Source organism: Molossus molossus, unplaced genomic scaffold, assembly GCF_014108415.1.
Source record: "Molossus molossus isolate mMolMol1 unplaced genomic scaffold, mMolMol1.p scaffold_m16_p_21, whole genome shotgun sequence".
NCBI lineage: Eukaryota > Metazoa > Chordata > Mammalia > Chiroptera > Molossidae > Molossus > Molossus molossus.
Genome location: NW_023425357.1, coordinates 42,183,383 through 42,203,994, shown reverse-complemented (window position 1 = coordinate 42,203,994; position 20,612 = coordinate 42,183,383). Strand labels below are relative to the sequence as shown.

Sequence of the window (20,612 nt, the reverse complement as noted above, 5' to 3'; positions counted from 1 at the left end):
AATTATAATATGGAACAGTCTACAAAGTAAATGGCCCAATCTCTTCAAAAGATCAATGTCAGCCCTGGCCGGTTTGGCTCAGCGGTTAGAGCATTGGCCTGCGGTCCGGAGAGACCCGGGTTCGGTTCCCGCTAAGGGCATGTACCTTGATTGCAGTTTGTCCCTGGCCCTGGTTGGTCGTGCAGGTGGCAGACACTCGATGTGTCCCTTTCACGTTGATGTTTCTCTCTCCCTCCTACTCTATCTGTGCAAAAAATGGAAAAATGTCCTCGGGTGAGGATAAAAAATAAAAAAAAAGATCAATGTCATAAAAAATAAATTGGGAAAACCAAATAGAATGAGCTTAAAAGAGCCAAGTGTGTGGAATCTTGATTGTTTCCTAGTTAGGGAAAAAAGTTATTAAAAATATTTGTGGGATGATTATGAAAATTAGGACTGGAAAAGAATTGTTAGTTTTTTTAGGTGTGGTGATACAATGGTTATGTAGGATGAGGGCTTGCTTTTTAAGAATTAACATGCTCAATAGTAGTTAGTGTCAGGGTGAAATGTCTTGATGTCTACAACTTCCCAATGGTTTGAAGAACACAGACGGATAAAGGAAATACAGCAAAATGTTAGCAAGTGTTGATATTCACACTGTCATGATTATATTAGTGAAGCATTATACATCATTGTAGTATTCTCTCAAGTTTTCTCTATTAAGTTTTCATATAAAAAGTTGAGAAATACAGGCTGGGCAGTTTTGATCGGATTTTACTCTGCTAATCTAGTCCTCTTTTTATAGTGCCCATGTGGCTCTCCAGTCTGCTTCCAAAAATACAGCGTGAGGGTGGACCCTCTGCCTCTTTCTGGCAGAGAGGGTGCAGCGCAGTGGAGAATAAGCCCCCCCACCCCCCCACCCCCCCGAATCACAGATGAAGTCGGCGTTTCTCCGATGCCTAGGCGGTGATGCCTTTAAGGCGGCGGCCCACTCATCCCTCCCCCGAGACGCCGGCTGTGGGGGCAGCACTCCCGGGCTTCGCGCCTAACTCGGACCCAGAATCCGACTCTCTTTCCCTCTGGATCTCTTCTGGGGGATTCAAGCCCGTGTTCGAGCAAAAGAAGAGGGAAAGGTCCTCAGGCCACAGCGGAGCCGCCCGCAGGTAAAGGGAACAAGCAGGAACCACAGCAAAACGCTGACTAAGTGCTCCTCCCGCTTCGCCCCACTCCAAGATGGAACGTCCGCGGCTTCACTCTGCTCTCGACGTCTCCTTCCCATTGGCTATCTGGAAATTGGTTTTCCAATAATGCGGAGGCTGATTGGTCGAGCTGAGACAGTTGCTAAAGCAATTGGTGCAACCGCCATTGGAGGGCGTCTCGCAAATTTTTCAAACGCAAACTAGGTTCGAGGAAGAGAAGGCAAGGTGAAGGAAAGGGAAAGTTGAGGCGGAGGCGGGACCAAGGAAACGGCAGCCCGCATTGGTTCGTTAGAGGCCGAGGGGCGGCTCTTGAACGCTCCTTCCTCGTGATTAGTCCAACTCAGGAAAAGAGGGCGGGTACTTGGGAAAAGCGGCAGAAATGCCTGCTTCGATTGGTCAAACCTGGCGGGAGGAGGAGCGCTCGGGGCGGCTGATTGGTGCAAGAGGTCAGGGGGCGGGGCTATAAGCTGGAGGATTTGTTGTGAGGGTCGGTTGTCAAGCAGCGACCAATCAGGGCAGGGGATGGAGGCAAGTGGGGGTCGCCACTGGAGCAAAGCCTAGGCCTCCGGAGCCGCAGCTGCAGGTGGAGTGGGCAAGGGGGCGAGGAGGCGAAGGTACGTACGGTGGGCCCTGGACCGGGCCGAGCCATGCGGGGCGGGGTTGGGCCGGGCTGCGGCGGAGAGGGCTCCGGGCGCAGGGTGGTTGGAGCCCGTCCCCGCCAGCTGAGAGGAGTGGGAGGATCTGTGGAGGCCAAGGGACCAGCCTTAGCCTCCGGAGGGGCGGGACCGGCGTGGAGGCCTGAGGGCAAAACCTGGGAGGCCGGAAGCCGAACTGGGGGTCTGCTAGAGGATGGATAAAGAATGGGGACACTAGAAGCAGGAGAGTGAATGAATGGGGATACTGGTAGCAGAGGGGAAAAGGGAGTAAAGTTCTGGCGAGGCAGGGCCAAGTTAGGGAGCCCAGGAAACAAGGTGTATATGAATGGGGGGCACAGGAGGCAGGGAGGAGTGGAGGACTAGAGAGGCAGGGCTGGGGAACCCAGGGGAAAGGGGATGGAAAGGAGAGGTTTCATGGGGAAAAGGCTTAGAGGAAGTAGGTAAGAGGCTCCATAAGGTGGCCTTTTAGATTGAGTCATATCGGCTTATGCTCAGGCTGGAGACCTAGTTCCCAGTACTGTCCTTGGGAATTTCAGGGACTGGAGTGGTTCGTTTGCCACATACTCGGGGGAGGGGGGGTTGGGATCCTCAGGGCCCTGTTTGACATTCTCCCCAGAGGTTTCAGAACCTGTCTCTGGATTGCCTCTACTGGGCCCCCAGGTGCCTTGACTCCACCCCTTTCCCACATGTCAGGTAAAACAGTGACTCTCAGAAATCTTTCTGAACCACAGACACGTGCTCTCCCGCCCCACTGCGGCTGCTGCACCTCAGGCAGCCTGCCTCCTGGAGCAGGACCTCCTCCCATCATCCTGGCCTTGGGGAGGGCCTACTTTTTCCCTAGATTCCAAGTCACCCTGCCTGAGGTGTCTCCTCTCCTGATTCTCAAACCCAGTTTGCAGTGCAGCTTCTGGCTCTTTGATGGGTGTCTGTCTTGATCAAGCCTGAGCGATCCAGGGAACTGCAGCTGCAGTCTGCAAATCAGGGTCCCCCTGAGCTCCCCCTGAGTGTTTCCTAACAAGCCATCACTTCTGTTTGTGTTCCAGCCCAGTGTTGAGCTGAGATGGCTCAAGCCTGACATTCCATGATCCACGATCCCAACAGGCGTGCACAGGCTGCTGCTGTGACTGCTGTGGATGATTTAAAACTAAGAGTTGGTCCAGAGCTGGGAGAAAGGCATTCCCTCTATCTGGATGTGTGGGAACTCCCTGCCAACTTGATTGGCGGATCTGGGGGGGATCCACCCCCACCCCTTGAGGAAAGCACAGTCTGTTTTGTGGGTGGAGCTTCAGGTGCCAGACAACTGAAGGATGGCCACCCCTGTGGTCACCAAGACAGCCTGGAAGTTGCGTGAGTGGTTTTCTTTTTTTTCTTTCGCACCCTATTTATCCTGTTAGCTATTTGTTGCTGGGGTGGCCTGAACCCCTAGCTATGTCTTCTATTTTTGGCACAAAGGGGAGACTCTCAGGCCTTGGAGTAAGATAGACCATGATGCAAATCATGACTTCGCCACTTAGCTGGGTAACATTGGCCAAGTGACTTAACCTCTCAGGGGCTTAGTTTCCTGTGTGTACAATGAGATAATCACATCTATGTTCTAGAGTTGCTGTGAGATTCAAGTGAGAAAATGAACATAAGAAAGCACTTAGTGCAGGATTTCCAGTTAGGCTGGCAGGCAGAATGGGGTGAAAAATCCTGAAAGATATTCTTGATATTTTCAGACATCTCACATCAAACTTGTGAGGCACCTTAGGGCAGGGGCCAGGGTGAGAGGGTAGGCAGAGGAAGGTTGACAGGGCCCTGGAATGTAACTGATCGTGAGCACAACCCACACCCGTCCTTACTCTACATAGCAGCTCTGAACTCTTTGATCCGAGGACCTCCTTATACTCTTTTTTTTTATGACTTTTATTTTTATTTTTTTTAATTAATTAATTTATTTTTGTTACAGATGTTTCTCCTTTTTCCCCCACTGATTCCCCCCACCCTCCTTATACTCTTAAAAATTACTGAGGACCCTGATGAGTTTTTGTTTATGGGAGTTATATCTATCATTATTTACCATGTTAGCAATACTGAGACATTTTCTTTTTTTTTTTTTTTTATCCTCACCCGAGGACATTTTTTCCATTTTTCACTCAGATAGAGCGGGAAGGAGAGAGAGGAAGAGAGAGAAACATCGATGTGAAAGGAACACATCGAGTGGCCGCCACCCACACGACCCAACCGGGGCCGGGGACAAACTGAAGCCAAGGTACATGCCCTTAGCGGGAACCGAACCCAGGTCTCTGTGGACCGCAGGCTGACGCTCTAACCGCTGAGCCAAACCGGCCAGGGCAATACTGAGACATTTTCAAACAAGAATTCACAAACATGCCATTAATGATGATATCATCAGGTCATGTATCTTTGGGAAAACTATCATAGGAGCAAACAAGAGCATAAAAGTCAAATACCATCTTAGTATTATTATAAAAATAGTTTCGTTCTCTTGAACCCCCTGAAAGGATCTCAAGAATCCCAAGGTTCCTCAGATCATATTTTGAGGACTGCTGCCCTACTTGTGGGTGTGTCTATGGGCCATACCCCACCTGTAGTAACTGATTGGCATACATTTGGTGCCCAAATTGGTCACCCTGTGCTATGAGTTGTCCTTGAGCTGTTTTCAGAAGCTGGAGCAAGGCTCCTTCACCTGAGGACATTTTTCCACTTTTGGTTCAGATAGAGTGGGAGGGAGAGAGAGGAAGAGAGCGTAAGAGAGAGAGAGAAAGAAACATCTGTGCGAACACATTGAGTGGCTACCTCCCGCACGACCCCATCCAGAGCTGGGGACAAATCACAACCAAGGTACGTGCCCTTGATTGGAATCGAACCCCTGACCCATTGGTCCGTGGGCCGACACTCTAACTGCTGAGCCACGCCGGCCAGGCAAGGCTCCTTCACTTTTTTTTTTATCCTCACTCAAGGACATTTACATTTTTGCATTTATTTTCAGTTAGAGTGGGAGGGAGAGAAGGAGGAAGAGAGAGAGAAACATTGATGTGAGAGAGACACATCGACTGGTTGCCACCCACATGATCCCAGCCGGGGTGAGGACATACTGCAACCGAGGTTTGTGCCCTTAGCAGGAACCGAACCTGGGACTCTCTGGTTTACAGGCTGATGCTCTAACCGCTGAGCCAAACCAGCCAGGGCAAGGCTCCTTCACTTTTTAGCTGGGAACTTGGGCAAAGCTCTTTGCTGGGCCTCAGTGTCCTCATTTGTAAAATGAGAGGTTTGGACCATTTTCAAATTGTTCCTCTAAGCCCAAGGGTTCAAGGAGAATCCTGTTAAAAGGTCTCCAAGGAGGGTATACTTTGAACAGAGCAGCTCTGTATTTACTGGGGTTATATCCCTTCAGCAGCTGGTCTTTCCTGAGCATAGAACCAGGCACTAGGAAGGCAGTAGGGAGCAAAATAGACAAGGTCCCTGTGAAATAGGGTGTGGAGCCTGGGAAGAGTGACAGGCAGGAATCAGATTGCCACACCCCTCAGTCTCTCTTTGAATTCTAAGCTGGGACGGGCTTTGAATGAGTTAACTCAGTGATGGAGAATGGGGAAGGGGAATATTGTAGGCTTCCTGAGCTGTATCTCCAAAGGCCCCGAGGCAGAAAGTTCAGTGCAGAACTCAAAGGAGGTCATGGACACAGTCTTGGGGAGAATATGGTGCCACAGAGGCTGGTGAGGACCCCAGCCAGCCCTTCTGACACGCTTTGCTTTATCTGAAAGGCAAGGCCAAGCCATGAAAGTGTTCAGGTGGGAAGTGACGTGCTCAGGCACATGACAATTTAATGCACACAGGGTTTTAGCTGTCTGAGGCCTTCTAGTTGCCTCAGGGCATTGGCGTGGGGTTTTCCTTCCATCTGAGTGGAGAGACCTGTCTTGTCTACCACTCCCTCCCAGGAGGAACTTGCTCAGGGATGAGTCTGGAGACCTGGACTGCCTCTTGGTTCCTTGCTTGTGTTTTGTTCCCCTTGGAGCATTGATGCCCCTGGGGCTTAAGTCGACTGCCCCCACTGCTGCTCCAGCAGTCCAGGCCAGGGACCCTTGTGGCTGCTCACAGTGATCTCACCTCCCACTCTGTCTGGTCAGCCCTCACACCCAGACCTCTCAGTCGGCTGCCTCCTGCCCCCCTTCATGCAGCCCACCCTCCTGTGCCCATGTGGGCCCCAGTGCCCACTGTCTTCATGATGACTCGTCCTTAGCCTGCCTAACAACCACGGAGCACTCACTCCCTACCCAGCCGCTCAGGGGTACCTTCTCACCGAGTCCTCAGCAGCTCAGTGAGTCAGGCAGTGTTATTGTTAACCCACTTACCAGACGAGGAACCCAGTCCTCAGAGAGGGTGAGTGACTTGTCTAAGGCCACACAGCCTGCAGTGGCAGAGCTCAGATGAGAACCCGGTCTGTGATTCTGAAGCCGTGGGCCAAAGCCCTAGGTGAGCTCCCCTGGGGACAGCTTGTCTAGAGTTGCCATGAATGGTTCTTAAAGTGCCTTCTCCAAAGAGGGGTTTGTGTGCACAGTGAGTGGCCATTTGCAAGGTGCTTAGGTGGTACATAGGTCAATATTTTTTATCCTAGTAATTGTTTTCTATTTTCTTTTTGTATCATAGAAAAAATATAATGAACACATCACATTTGTAATTTCATGGATGTTATTGTTTAAAAGACAGAGCTAAATAAACATAGCAAGTTAATTTAAAAATTGAGCTTAGTAAGTATATAATATTATCAGCCGATGTACAGGAAAAGGAAGAAAATCATGAGGTCTAAGGGTGAGACAGGAATGACTGAGACTGAGAAAGTCATTTCTGTCTGAGGCCCAGGCCTTGCCTGGTCAGCTGGTGCCAGGAGGGGTGTCTGGGCACCAAAGGGGAGCTGAAGGGGTAAGGCCCTCCCCTCCTCCATGTGGCCCATCAAGCCCCCTGACTGCCTTCCCCCACTGCCCTTTCCTGTGCAGAGGAGATCGTCGCCCATGCCAGCAATGTGTCCTCGCTGGTGCTGGGCAAAGGCTCGGGGCGGCTGCTGGCGACAGGCGGGGACGACTGCCGCGTCAACCTGTGGTCCATCAACAAGCCCAACTGCATCATGGTGAGCCTCAGCCAGCCAGTGGGGGCTGGGGCAAGGGCTGGGAGGGGCCTGTGGGCACAGCCAGGTTGGGGGTAGGAGGAGGCACCCTATCCTCTGGGCTCCCATCCTGGGGGGGGGGGAGCATAACATCCATGCCTCCCCCAGCTGTCTGCTCAGCAAGGCCCAGGACAACTCCAGATGGCAGGGACAGTGGCCAGTCCTCAGGAATGGGGATGTCACCTGGCTGTAAGACAGCACTCCAGGGAGCTTGCATGAGAAGGCTCAAATGAGTTTGAGCTTGTCCTGCCCTGCCCAGGGCCCAGCCGCCCACCCGTAAGCTATGTGTGGGGGTGACTGATATGTTCCCTACTTCATTCCACTAAAAGGATTTCAGGGCGCCTGGCTGGGGCTGGGTAGAGAGCTGGTTCTTTAATAGCACTTTCCTTGGTCACATGACTACATTCAATGCCGATAGCTGCTTTCCGAAACAAGAAATCATAAAGGAGGAAAAAACACAGGAATCAATGATACATAGTTCCATTATCCAAAGACCCTGCAGTTGATATTTTGGTCTGTACCCTTGTAGGTGCTGATATAGATACACAGACATGCACACGCACACATATGCAGACTTGTTGTGCGTTTTATGTACATGTACGTACATGTGCACACATGAACATATATAACAATTTATTTCCAGAACGCTCTCTTACTGTTCTGTGGCCTGCTTTTTAAAATAACAATATGTGACAAAAAATATCCTTTTTTTTTTTCCTCACCCGAGGACATTTTTCCATTTTTTGTTCAGATGGAGCGGGAAGGAGAGAGAGGAACAGAGAGAGAGAGAAACATCGATGTGAAGGGACACATCGAGTGGCCGCCACCCGCACGACCAACCAGGGCCTGGGACAAACTGCAACCGAGGTACGTGCCCTTAGCGGGAACCGAACCCGGGTCTCTCGGGACCTCAGGCCGACGCTCTAACCGCTGAGCCAAACCGGCCAGGGCGCAAAAAATATCCTTTAACGACAGGATTTTTAATGGCTTCGTGGTATGCCGTTGTAGAGATGAACCAGAATTGGCTTAGCCCCGCCCTGTTCCCAGCATGGAGGTCACTTGCAGCCTTTTGGCTGTGCTCAGCCATGCAGTAAACATCCTCATCCACTACATCTTTGGGCAGATCTGTAATCTTTGCATTAAATCTAGGTGTGTACTTTTTCATAAAGCTTTCAAAACATGTTGCCAAATTGCCCTCTAGAAATCAATTTACTTTCCCACTGGGGGCACTGGGACCTCTCTCTCCTCCAACGCAGCCTTGTAGCACAGGGTGCTTTGGATCTTGACCAAGTCAGGATAAAGATAAAACAGGATGGGAGGTGAAATTTATTAGTAGAGACTTAATCAACTCATTGATTTGGAGAAATTCAGGGGAGAACCGAGAGCTGGTCCAAACCATAGCCAGGGTTCCAGGCAACTGAAGTTGAGCTCAGAACAGAATTGAAATTGTTTTGTTTTGTTCCCCTTTGTTTTTAAGGTTTAAATGTGTTTTTCCCCCTGAAATGCCTAAGTTACATACACAGTTTGAAAAAACTCAACAAAGTCTGACATAAAATGGACATGAAGTGACCCGAGGCTCTTGTTCCCAGAGACGCACAGTGGACAGTTTGGGGTCTGGCCTCTAGACTTATCTTCTCACACCAGGTGCAGCCCACAGGGCCCCACAGGCCTCAGCCTGAGCCTCTCTCCCCTGACTCCCCACAGACCAGGTCTTCCAGGGCCTCAAGCTTGCCAAGTTCTTTCTCACTTCAGGTTTATGCAGTAGCTGCTCCCTCTGCAGGCAGTCCACTTTGACCTGTTTCTGTGCATTTCTGAGTATTTGTGGGCCCATATAGTTCAACATCCAGATGATTCTTGGCCAGCGGTGAAACATCTTCCTCCCCTGACCCCCGTGCCTCCCTCCCTGGAGACAGTCAGGCTCCTGATTCCTCTGTCCTTCCATCCTTCCAGAATTACTCATACATTCGAGAGCGAATGTGTACGTCTAGTTCCCTCCCCTCCTCCTTTTATACTGCTGACGGTATATTATACGCACTGTCTCTATCTTTTTTCACCTGAAAGTATCATGGAGGTCAGTCTTGATCATATGCAGAGTTTTGCCTCATTCATTTCATGATGAGTGAATAGCAGTCCATTGCATGGGTGACCATGATGACACAGTTTATCTACCCAGTGTCCTGTGACAGACTTTTGTATTGTTTCCAGTCTTTTGTCTGAAAGAGTCACTGCAGTGAGTGACCATTATGTTGTCCACGTGTGTCTGCACATGTGCAGAAAGGTGCATTTCTAAATGCGGTGGATATGCCCAGTTGCCCACCACGGAGTTCGGACCCAGGTATCCTCCTGCCAGCGATGTATGGTAGTTGGACCAACTGCTTGTAACTTGGGGTAGTTCCACCGAGGAGCAGTTTTCCCTACTGTCCCCAACCCTCATGGGGAACAGTCTTAACAAACACTGATGATGGAGTCACTACTATGCCTTGAGGTGGCCAGTGCTGGGTGGGGAGTGACAGACACCATAGATTTCAGGTTCCAGCCTGTCTCCAAAAAGCTGGAAATGCCAGCACTTCCGGCCTCACTTCTGCCATGGCTTCCCTCCCTGAGGGGCTTGGGCCAGGCAGAGCGAGAGGGAGCAGAGCCCAGGTGGGCGGCAGTTTGGACTCAGACTAAGGGTCAGCTGCTCCCTCCAAGGGGCCCAGGGCCCTTTCTGCAGGTGGCATGTGTATCTGGAGCACAGTGAGCAGTGGGAGGGGCTGGAGCATGATTGGGGTCTGGCCCCCTTCTAGCCTTGAGGCCGAGAGAGGCGGCTGCTCAGCTGTCTATGGGAGAGCCTGGGTGTGGCTCTGTGGCTTGGGCCACTTCTCCCTGACGCACTTCCTGGGGACCCATCATTTGGGGCAGCAGCTGGGGTCTGCCGACGAAGTGCACTGAAGCTGACCCCCTCTCCACAGAGCCTGACAGGTCACACATCCCCAGTGGAGAGTGTCCGCCTCAACACCCCCGAGGAGCTCATTGTGGCCGGCTCCCAGTCTGGATCCATCCGCGTCTGGGACCTGGAAGCTGCCAAAAGTAGGTGTCCGTGCTTGCCTTCCCCAAATGCTTTCTGCGACCCTGCAGCCTCAACATCCTGTCTGGTTGCTTCCTCCAGGAAGCTCATCCTGACTAGGTTGGGTGCTTCCCTCCTAGAGCAGTGACCAGACAGTGTGGTGACCCTTCTACCGCACCCCCAGTAGGCTGGCAGCTGCGACGTGCGCTCCTGTCTCTGAGTGCTGGCACCAAGGAATCACCTAGTAAATGTCCGAATGGACAGTTGTGTGGATGGGCAGGTGGGTGTCTGTGTGGATTCAGAACCTGGTAGGACATCAAGTGCCACCAGGGACCACACAGGACACATGAAGGACTGAAGTGGCTGTGTGTGGCATACTGGGGATTGGGTGGCCTGACTCGGGGGTGGCCCCCACTCAGCTTTGGATAACTGTTATCTGCAGGAATGGGGCTGGGGTGGCCAGACCTTTTAGTTTCTTTTGCTTTGTTTGTTTTAATTTAGTTTTCACCTTTATACGGGTTTACGGCATTTAAGAAGTCAGATACTGGTAGTTCTATAAAATTCACAATGAAAAGAGGAGGCCTTTTTCCCACTCCTTCCTGTTCTCAGAGGCCTCAACCTTCTGTCCTTGTACCTGGTGTTTTTCTCATTCTCCCCATCTTTCTGAAAAACATGGTCACACTGCAATTTCTTTATAAAATCATTTTCTACGTTAGCACAGAACACTGCGCAGGCTAACACTGAGCGGACCAGGTGAAAGCCGCCTGCTCACTGTTCGCTGCCAGCCTGCCTGGCCCTTCCGGCGCAGCCGCGGGCGGCCACCGCTCCCTGAAGGGCGGGAGAGGAAACGGCCCCGTGGGTCTCGCCGAGACTTCCAGGTCTTTGGGCCTCTGCTGCGGTGGTGCTCTGCTCCTGCTGTGGCCGTCAGCCACACACAGCCAGTGGCCAGGCCGTTCTGTCCCAGAGCAGTGGTCTTCTTGGTGTAGGTGGCCCTAAAGGAAAGTGGCGCCCCTGGGCCTCATGGGTGATGCTTGCCCCCTAGTGGTGGGCTGCTTAAGAAAGACAGACCCCAGGATCTCTTAGACATCAAACAGGCTGCACGTTTAGTATCTCGGCACGCGGTGCCGCTGCCTGGCCACACACACAACCCACGGCATCTGTGCTGGGGCTTTGCTGGACTCGAGGGGCCAGGACAGAACAAGCCCCTCTGGCTGGGCTGCAGCTGAGAAACCAGAAAGGCTCAGGCATAAGGCAGTTCTCCATCTGGAAGCCTCTCCCTGGACCCCGACCCCAGGGCACGGCACCAGCCAGTCACCATGCACTGAGGAGCAGGGACAGAAGAGAAGACAAGGGCGCTCTGCGTTCTCAGCCACGACTGTTTCATGTGTAAGGGGAACGTGAGATTCCTCAGGGGCAGAGAACGGACACTGAAGATCTCTGTCTGGAATTCCTGGGCAGCGGACTCCCAGAGCCGGCTGCTCTCCAGGACGCCACGCGCAGTGAACATGACTCAAGTGGGGTGGGCCCAGAATCTGGCTTTTTGGTAAGCTTCCGGGTGATTCCAATGCAGAGCCAGGCTGGCAAGGCCCCCCTCTTTGTCAGATGGCATGCTGGGGCTGAGGGAGGGCACTGTGCTTGGTGGGGACCCTGGGGCTGGGAGTGGCAGAAGCCAGGACTCGAATCCTGGGATCCGAATTCCCATCCCAGTGCTGTCCGCTCTGGCACGTGCTGCTCGAGTGGGGGGATTTCTCTGCTGGGAGAGAAACTTGCCCTCAGCAGGAAGAGCCAAGCCCTCAGGCTCACCTCCCCCCCCCCCCCCCCCACGGCGTGAGTGAAAGTGACAGGCCAATTGGCCCACCAGGTACAGAAGGGGTTCTGGAAGAGCTGCCTGACTGTCACAGCGGTTGCGTTGAAAGGCAGCCCATCGCTGGGGGGTCCAGGCGGAGGATGAGCAGCCACTGTGCTGGGAGGGCTGGGAGGTTCCTCATGGGGGACACAGCCAGGGGCCCTCCACTCTGCAGCTCCCAGCTCCTGTGACAGGCCTTCCCTCCTGGGACAGAAGAGCACCGGCAGAAGTCACACCAAAAGAATGTGGTCCTGCCTGCTCTCCATGGCACAGCCAGAGGGCGAGGGTGGGTCACCCGGATCCCACAGGAAGGGCCCACACAGGGCGGGACTTGCCACATCCTCTCAGGGCAGGGCAGCATTTTGGACACCTTGCTGTGGGACACAGAGCCAGCTGGCTGAAGCAGAGCCATCATGAGTCTGCCCCTCCAGGCCCTGGACTGGGCAGCATGTATCTGAGGCCTCCTTGACTAGAAACGCATTGCTGAGCCCCTGGTGGCATGTGACAGCTACAGATAGCGAGGAGGGGCAGCCTGTCAGGTTTGGGTGTGATTGGGGTAGATACTCAGTGGATAGATGTGGCAGGTGCCTTGTCACACTCTGTGAAAGATATAAAGGCAGCTCAGCCCCAGCTCAGAGCCTGACAGGGCCTATGCCAAGGGACACCTAGGAGGATGGTTGGATGTGGTGGGCAGTGGGATGGACTTGGTCCTCAAGGCAGATAACAGAGAGACCAGCTCGCTTTTATCCTGCTCTCAGCTGTGCCTGTCCTGTCCTGGGAGCTTTAGACAAACGTGACCCAGGTAGAGGGCCATACAGTAAAGCAAGCTACTCAAGAGTAAGTGCCTGGTTTAAATTCTGGCTCTGCACCCTGCTGATTGGCTTTAAGTGCACTTTTACCCCCTCTGAGCCTCTGATCCTCGCCCACCTGGCCTGGCCAATGTTGCTCAGTGGATTGAGTGTTGTCCTATGGACTGAGAGGTCCCGGTTCCATTCCTGGTCAGTGCACATGCCCAGGTTTTAGGCTTAATCCCCAGTGGGGGGCGTGCAGGAAGCAGCCAATCAATGTTTCTCCCTCACATCAATGTTTCTATCTCTCCCTTTCTCACTCTCTAAAAATCAGTAAAAACATATTTTTAAAAAAGAAATCACTCAACCTATTCTGAGAACACTGGAAGTGCTCAGCAGATGTCCTGGGACCAGGGAGGTGCCCAAAAGGCCATGGCACTGAGTAGTGGGTTGTCACTGGGCCACAAGATGGAGAACCAGGGCAAGCGTTCTGAGCCTTGAGGAGATGAGAAGGCCCAGCCTGGGAGACAGGGAGGAAAGGATGGAGGCAGTCCTTGAGCAGGAAGACATTACAATGGGATTTTTTTTTTAAATTCTCACCCGAGGACATTTTTGCATTCATCTTCAGATAGAGCCAGAGGGAGAGAGGGAGGAAGGGAGAGCGAGAAACATCATCGCTGTGAGAGAGACACATCGACTGGCTGCCACCCACATGACCCCAACTGGGGCCAGGGACACACCGCAACCGAGGTACGTGCCCTTAGCAGGAACCGAACCTGGATCTCTCTGGACTATGGGCCGACGCTCTAACCACTGAGCAAAGCCGGCCAGGGCTACAATGGGAATTATTATAACTGGCATTTATTCAGCACTTACCATTTGTCAGACCCATACTGAGAGCTTTATGTCCATTTTGTTACATATTTCTGACCATGACCTCATATGAGACTCAGAGAGGGTAAGGGATTGCCCAGGGTCACACAGCAAGCCAAGAGCAGAGCCAACATTACCCCTAGTTCTGTCTGGCTCCAGCCCTGGACCTGGGCGAACCTGGAAAGATGCAGACAATCATACACCAGTTTAATTCACCCAGTGCTTGGAACTGTACTCTTGTTTCTAAAGCATTACATCTGGAGTCTGCTTGAACACTTCCTTCAGTAGAGAGCTCACTGCCTCTCACAAGCACCCTTTTTCGCCTTGGCTCAAACCTAAGGACGGCTGGACTCCTGTACCACTTGGCCCAACACTCATGGGGTGATCAGTTTCATTCAGACAGAATGATAAATCTTTTAAAAAGCAAGACAATTGAGGCCAGAAAGAGGAGGTAAATTTGATTGGTACCAGAGACACAGTTTGCCCGCAGGCAGAGCTGGGCTGGGCCACAGAGCTGCCTGCAGAACCGTGAAGGATGGAAGACATGGTTTCCTGGGGCAGCAGGAGGCGATTTGCCCCTCACCCCTGAGTTTCTAAGGCGCCAGCATGTCCTCCCTGTGTTCTCTCAGTTCCCACAGCTTGTCCTCACAGCCACCCTCCATTCAGGATCCCTGGGACAGACGACCAGTGTGAGCACCGGGACCACCAGGCATGCCCTCCACTGCCCTCCTTGGGGCCTTTGCCCACCACTTCCCTCTGCCTGACATCCTCCCTCACCCTTTGCTCTCACAAGAACACACTGGGACAAGCCCCGAGGCGCACGCTGGGGGGGGGCTGTGTCACACTTTTCTGGAGGCTCAGGTACAAACAGAAATGGCTGTCATCTCAGGAGAAAAATAGGAAAATTAGTTGTTAGGGCACTAGGACCCTGGTTGATTTTTCCCCCATTTAAAAAATCTGCGTTACTCTTCAGTTAGTATTGAAGCCCCCACACCAGCACACCAGCCTTGCTCTGCCAGCCGTCTGTCTGCCTCTGAAGCTGCCGTCTCTGCTCTGTCTCGTTAGTTCTTCGAACGCTCATGGGACACAAAGCCAACATCTGCAGCCTGGATTTCCACCCATACGGGGAGTTTGTGGCCTCGGGTTCCCAGGACACAAACATCAAGGTGAGATGCCACTCTGAGCCCTGTGCCTCCCGCTGGGCTGGCAGTGGGACCGGCCACGCGTCCCACCTGAGGGGTGGGTTTTCCGCTCAGTGGAGGCGTCTCACGTCTGTGGCAGCGTCTGGCAGGCACTCCTGCTTGGAATTCTCGGCTGCAGAGAGCAGTTTCTAGAGCCCTGTCATTTTGGGGTGTAATGACTCGGAGGTGTGCAGAGCCCTTCTCTGCACAGCCACACTGTGCCCTGTGGCCCAGGCTTTCGGCCTCCTCTGCCCAAGCCCACCCTTGGCTGTGACCTGCCCTGACTCTGCCCCTCTGCCCCTCTCCCCGCAGCTCTGGGACATCCGGAGGAAAGGCTGTGTCTTCAGGTACAGGGTAAGGAAGGCGCCCTCTGTTGGTCATCCCATAAGCACCGTGCAGGCGTGGAGCATGGGTGGTGCCCAGACTGGCAGGGGCCGGAGGGCACTGCTGTCCAACATGGGTGAGAACGTGAGAAACCAGAGTCCCAACGAAAAACATGAATCTGGAGCAGAGCAGGAGTGCTGTGGGTGGTGCACCTGGACCCCAGCTTTCCGTGAACCCCCTCAGAGCCGTATTTACCTAACTGCTCCATGCTCTGGTTTATAGACAGGCAACAGGGATCGTCAGGTGAGGGGGTGCCTATTCATATGAGTTCAGAAGCACTGATTTTAACAGAGTTGTTTTTAGAGGCTTTTAGACCCTTTGACATTAAGAGAGGGCATTTAACTCTCCAAAAAGCAGCCTAAGACTCAACCACGCAGTCTTGATTTCTTGGAGCATCTGCAGGACTGGGAGCCCATGACCACATATGGGGAAGTGTCCCTGTGCGGCATCTCCCTCACGTCTTCCCCTTATTGCCTGCTCCTCAGGAAGTGCTGCTTGTCAAGCAGGGGTGGAGTGGGGCAGTGGGCAGGGAGGCCCCTGGGGTGAGCCTGGTGCTCTGCCTTCTCCTCAGGGGCACAGCCAGGCTGTGCGGTGTCTCCGGTTCAGCCCCGACGGGAAGTGGTTGGCATCGGCTGCAGATGACCACACGGTGAAGGTAGCTCCCGGCCTGACCTCGGCCCAGGGCTTGGGGACCGGCATCTGCTGATCACACTCAGCTGGGTCCTCACCTCCCTTTCCTGGGGTGCATGTCCCAAGCCTGTCCAGGTTGGAAGGTGGTGTGTGAATAAAGAGCTCAGGCTAGAGAGCGGGCAGCTGCGGGGCCCTGCCTGGGCCTGACCTCCACCCTGCCCTGCCCCAGCTCTGGGATCTGACTGCGGGCAAGATGATGTCCGAGTTCCCTGGCCACGCGGGACCTGTCAATGTGGTGGAATTTCATCCCAACGAGTACCTCCTGGCTTCGGGCAGCTCTGACAGGTGAGGAGGAGTAGGCCCTCGCTTGTGGCTGCTGTTCCTCACATCTCTGCCTTTGAGGGCATGTATACCTGTCTCCAGTCTGTCTCTCTGTCCCAGGGTGTCATCTGCCTGATGAGCCTATGTAGACTGAATACTGCCAGCCAAGCCAAGATGGGACCCTGGTCCTGGACATGCCTTCCAGGGCGTGTCCAGATCCAAGGCCCATATTCACCTCCTACCTGCTGAGTTCCCTCTCCTTTCCTGCCCTGGCCCAAGGCATTGCTCTTAATGGCCCTGAGGGGTGCGGGGTGGGCAGAATCTGGCTGTGCCCGCTTCCCAGCACAGCCTGGCTGCCTTTGCAGGACTATCCGTTTCTGGGATCTGGAGAAATTCCAGGTGGTGAGCTGCATCGAAGGGGAGCCAGGGCCTGTCAGGTATGCAGGCTGCTGAGTGGTAGGACCAGCCCTTCTCCTGGGGAAGTGGGATGTGCATGTGGGTGGGCTTTTCTCTTCTTGCTTCTACTCCCTCCTGTCCTGGGCTCCCTGAAACCTCTCCGAGTTTCTTGGGACCCACGGCCCACTCTCCTGGCCCAGGAGCATCCTCTTCAACCCCGACGGCTGCTGCCTATACAGTGGCTGCCAGGACTCATTGCGTGTCTACGGCTGGGAGCCCGAGCGCTGCTTTGACGTGGTCCTAGTCAACTGGGGCAAGGTGGCCGACCTGGCCATCTGCAACAACCAGTTGGTGAGAGTCGCCTCCCACCCAGCCGCCCCGCTGCCTCCGTGAGCTTTTCAGGCCCCCACTCCTACCTGGGCCTGCGGGGATTTTGCCCACTTATACCCTGGCCATTGCTGGGAAGGGTCTCACCCCAGCTCTACCGCTTCCTGCAGATAGGCGTGGCCTTCTCCCAGAGCAACGTCTCCTCTTATGTGGTGGACCTGACACGGGTCACCAGGACAGGCATGGTGGCCCAGGACCCCGTGCAGGACAGCCTACCCCTGGCGCAGCAGCCGCCCCTCCCCACCGCCCCCCTTCGGCGCATCTATGAGCGGCCCAGCACAACCTGCAGCAAGCCTCAGAGGTGGGCTCGGAGCACTGGAGGGCACAAGAAGCAGGGCTGTCTGGAGGAAGGCTTCTGGGGGCCCCGCCTGGCCTCACTGGCCCCGGCCTCTCTTCATCACCCTGCAGGGTGAAGCAGAACTCAGAGAGTGAGCGCCGCAGCCCCAGCAGCGAGGATGACCGGGATGAGCGGGAGTCTCGGGCAGAGATCCAGAATGCCGAGGACTACAACGAGATCTTCCAGCCCAAGAACAGTATCAGTGAGGCCTGGCACCCGCCCTGTGACCCTGCAGCCCCATCTGTGAAATGGACACAGACGATCCTTTCTGGGGATGGCATCCACGCAGCTCCCTTAATTCCTAACCCACATCCAGCCAGGCTCTGCTCCCAGGTCCTCCAGGCCCCAGCAGAACCTTGGCAGCCACCCAGTGCCCTGTCCACCCTAAGCAAAGGAAAGCCCAAAGGGGCATGTGGGTGGGAAAGGGCAGGCCTGAGGGTTTGTAGGCCGAGACAGGGTTGCAGGTCTGCAGCTACATGCCTGGGAACCACCTCCCATCCCCCACATCCTGACAGGGCCTTGGGTCCCAGGCCACCTAAGCCCTAGAGGCTCAGACAGGAAGGAGCCTTGGGCAGCCACCATGGGTCCCCAACCCCTTTCATCTCTACAGGTCGGACACCACCTCGAAGAAGTGAGCCCTTCCCAGCACCCCCAGAAGATGGTGAGTTGGGGGATGGGGCAGAGCCTGGCCTCCCAGTTCCTCAGTCCTCTCCAACTCGCACAAGAACACCTACTATGTGCCAAGCCCCAGGCTAGTCCCAGGTGAACAAGGCAGGCAGGTGCTCCCCTCGGGAGCCCACACCCTAAAGAGGAAGGCAAACAATAGACGGCCACACAGAGGGGTCAGAAACATGACAGTGCTGTGGAGGAACAAGCTGGGCCCACTGGGTGGGGGCTTGAGGCTGTCCGCCACCCACTCCCCACCGGTGCCCCTGGCGCACACTCCCGGCGAGGTAATAGATTGCCGCTCCCGGGTCCCCTCCACACACGGTGCTCCATGCCCGCTTTCTGCCAGGCCTGGGATTGAGTACGTAGAAAGTGGGGGACAACCCCAGCCCTTAGTCCTCCCCGTGACCCCCATGGCTGATGTCTCCCTCCCTGGCTGCCCACTGGCTCCTGCTCGGTCCCTTCAATTACAGATGTTGTCCAGAGTCCCGTCCCATGCCCTGCCTTCTTTCTGACCCAGAGGTCTTTTCCTTTTGCCTCTAGACACGGCCACAGCCAAAGAGGCAGCAAAGCCCAGCCCAGCCATGGACACACAGTTCCCGGTGCCAAACGTATGTCCGGGTAGAAGGGCGTGGTGTGAGCCTCAGAGGGGCTGGAGCCCTGCACCAGGGTTAGGGGCCTCCTATCTGGGGGGAGAGAGGGAGCCCTCACGCTGGCTGCCCACTGAGCTTCATACCCCTCCAGCTTGAGGTCCTGTCCTGGCCCCAGGTCATCACTTCCACCCCGGTACCCAAGGCTGAGCCTGCCATCATCCCTGCCGCCCGGAATGAGCCCATTGGGCTCAAGGCCTCTGACTTCCTGCCTGTAAGTGGGGGCCCAGCCCAAGGGTGGGGTGGAGGCCCATGGGGCAAGGGCAGAGCTTTGCTGCCAGCATGTGGGCCCCTTCCCACCAGGCTGTGAAGATCCCCCAGCAGACAGAGCTGGTGGACGAGGATGCCATGTCGCAAATCCGCAAAGGCCACGATACCATGTGCGTGGTGCTCACCAGCCGCCACAAGAACCTGGACACCGTGAGGGCCATGTGGACCACAGGCGACATCAAGGCAAGTGCCTTCTCCTGCCCCAGGCTTAGGGCCCAGCCGAGAAGAGGGCCACAGGAACTTGCAGGGGGTGGTGGTGGCCCCTATCACCACACTATGGTTGACTTGATTTCTTCCATCCTCATCATCGCAAGCTGCCATTTACTGAGTTCCTGGTTATGGGCCTGGCCTCGCACTGATCGTTTTAAGTGGTCTTACTGACATCCCACAATAAACCCCATCATCACACCCAGGCAGGGCCACTCTGTCCCCAGTCCTCTATGTGACAGGTGCTCTGTTTGCGCAGACGTCAGTGGATTCGGCCGTGGCCATCAATGACCTGTCAGTGGTAGTGGACCTCCTTAACATCGTCAACCAGAAAGCGTAAGTGCCGCAGCGGGGGGAGCGGGCACAGTGGGCAGGGCTGGGTGCTGAGGGCACCTGTCCCTGGGCCTCTCCCCAGCTCCCTGTGGAAACTGGACCTGTGCACCACCATTCTGCCACAGATTGAGAAGCTTCTGCAGAGCAAGTATGAGAGGTACGTGTGGAGAAACCCTACTTGCCTTATAGCAGAGGGGAGGGCAGGGACCATGGGAAAGACTGGGGTGGACGCGAGGTGGCTGTGCAGCCTTGCTCTACCCTCCAAGTTCCAGAGGCCACAGTGGAAACGAGCCTGTGCTGTTTCTGATCCTTTCTCTGCCTGTCTTTGTGTACTTGCTGTGTATACATCTGTCTGTGGCTCCATCCCTCCATCTGCCTCTACAGCTATGTCCAGACAGGCTGCACCTCCCTGAAGCTGATCCTGCAGCGATTTCTGCCCCTGATCACTGACATCCTGGCAGCCCCGCCCTCTGTGGGTGTTGACATCAGCAGGGAGGAGAGGTGAGGGGCCAGGCAGCGGGCCTTTGTTGGGGGCAGGGTTCCATGCCAGGCATGGACACACAGGTCTGGGGGCCCTGCTGACGCAGCTTCCAGAGGTCACTGTGCCTGGGACAGAGACCTGGCTCAGGTGTAGGGTGGGGGTAGCCGGAGCACGAGTTCCTCCATGGCCTGGCATGGTCTGGGGCAGGGGCGGGAGTGGTTAGGACAGGACAGGCCCCAGGCAGGTGGGGGTCATGGTGTCTGTGCAGCCAGCTACCTCAAGTGCTGCCCCTCTGCCCACAGGCTGCACAAGTGCCGGCTCTGCTACAAGCAGCTCAAGAGCATCAGCGGCCTCGTCAAGAGCAAGTCAGGCTTGAGTGGCCGCCACGGCAGTGCCTTCCGGGAGCTGCACCTACTCATGGCCAGTTTGGACTGAGGAATCCAGTCGTGGGAGAACCGGGCAGCCCTTGGGGCCTGGCTTCAGCCCCCACTCCTGTTCCCTATGCACCCACGGGTCCATGAGTCTCTGCCCTGCCCCCACTGCTGCCCTGTGGCCATCCTGGAGGTGGCAGCGCTGGCCCACTGGCCACCTCCACAATCCTGAACTCTCAGACTTCTGTCCAGCAACAGCTGCCCAGCTTTGCCCAACTCTTGCTTCCTGGGGCAGCCAACCACGCCCTGGGCTGCTGCTGTAATTTATAAGGCAAATTTTATTAAATTTGTAACTATTCCCTGGTTTTCTTGTTGGGAAGGGCATCTGCCCCAGGACTCTCCCAGGTGCAGGATTGCCGGCCTGGCCTTGGCAGGGGCCTGCACCAGGCT

At 54.8% G+C, this 20,612-nt stretch overlaps 1 protein-coding gene across 2 annotated transcripts; it reads left to right on the top strand.

Moving 5' to 3' along the window:
• Positions 1-1,658: 1,658 nt before the first annotated feature.
• On the top strand, positions 1,659-20,520 carry KATNB1 (katanin regulatory subunit B1). Of its 2 annotated transcripts, none has more exons than XM_036275656.1 (20): positions 1,659-1,792; positions 2,878-3,181; positions 6,829-6,959; positions 9,947-10,064; positions 14,614-14,714; positions 15,042-15,083; positions 15,685-15,768; positions 15,973-16,088; positions 16,430-16,501; positions 16,661-16,811; positions 16,958-17,148; positions 17,256-17,386; positions 17,795-17,845; positions 18,394-18,461; positions 18,595-18,714; positions 18,804-18,953; positions 19,237-19,313; positions 19,393-19,467; positions 19,695-19,811; positions 20,094-20,520. In XM_036275656.1, the coding sequence occupies exons 2-20, from the start codon at positions 3,142-3,144 to the stop codon at positions 20,224-20,226; spliced, it is 1,968 nt and encodes a 655-aa protein (XP_036131549.1). In that variant the 5' UTR covers positions 1,659-1,792; positions 2,878-3,141; the 3' UTR covers positions 20,227-20,520. The 2 variants fall into 2 exon arrangements, with proteins under 2 accessions (XP_036131549.1, XP_036131550.1); XM_036275657.1 differs by having other exon boundaries at positions 18,619-18,714; positions 20,094-20,484.
• Positions 20,521-20,612: the final 92 nt, after the last annotated feature.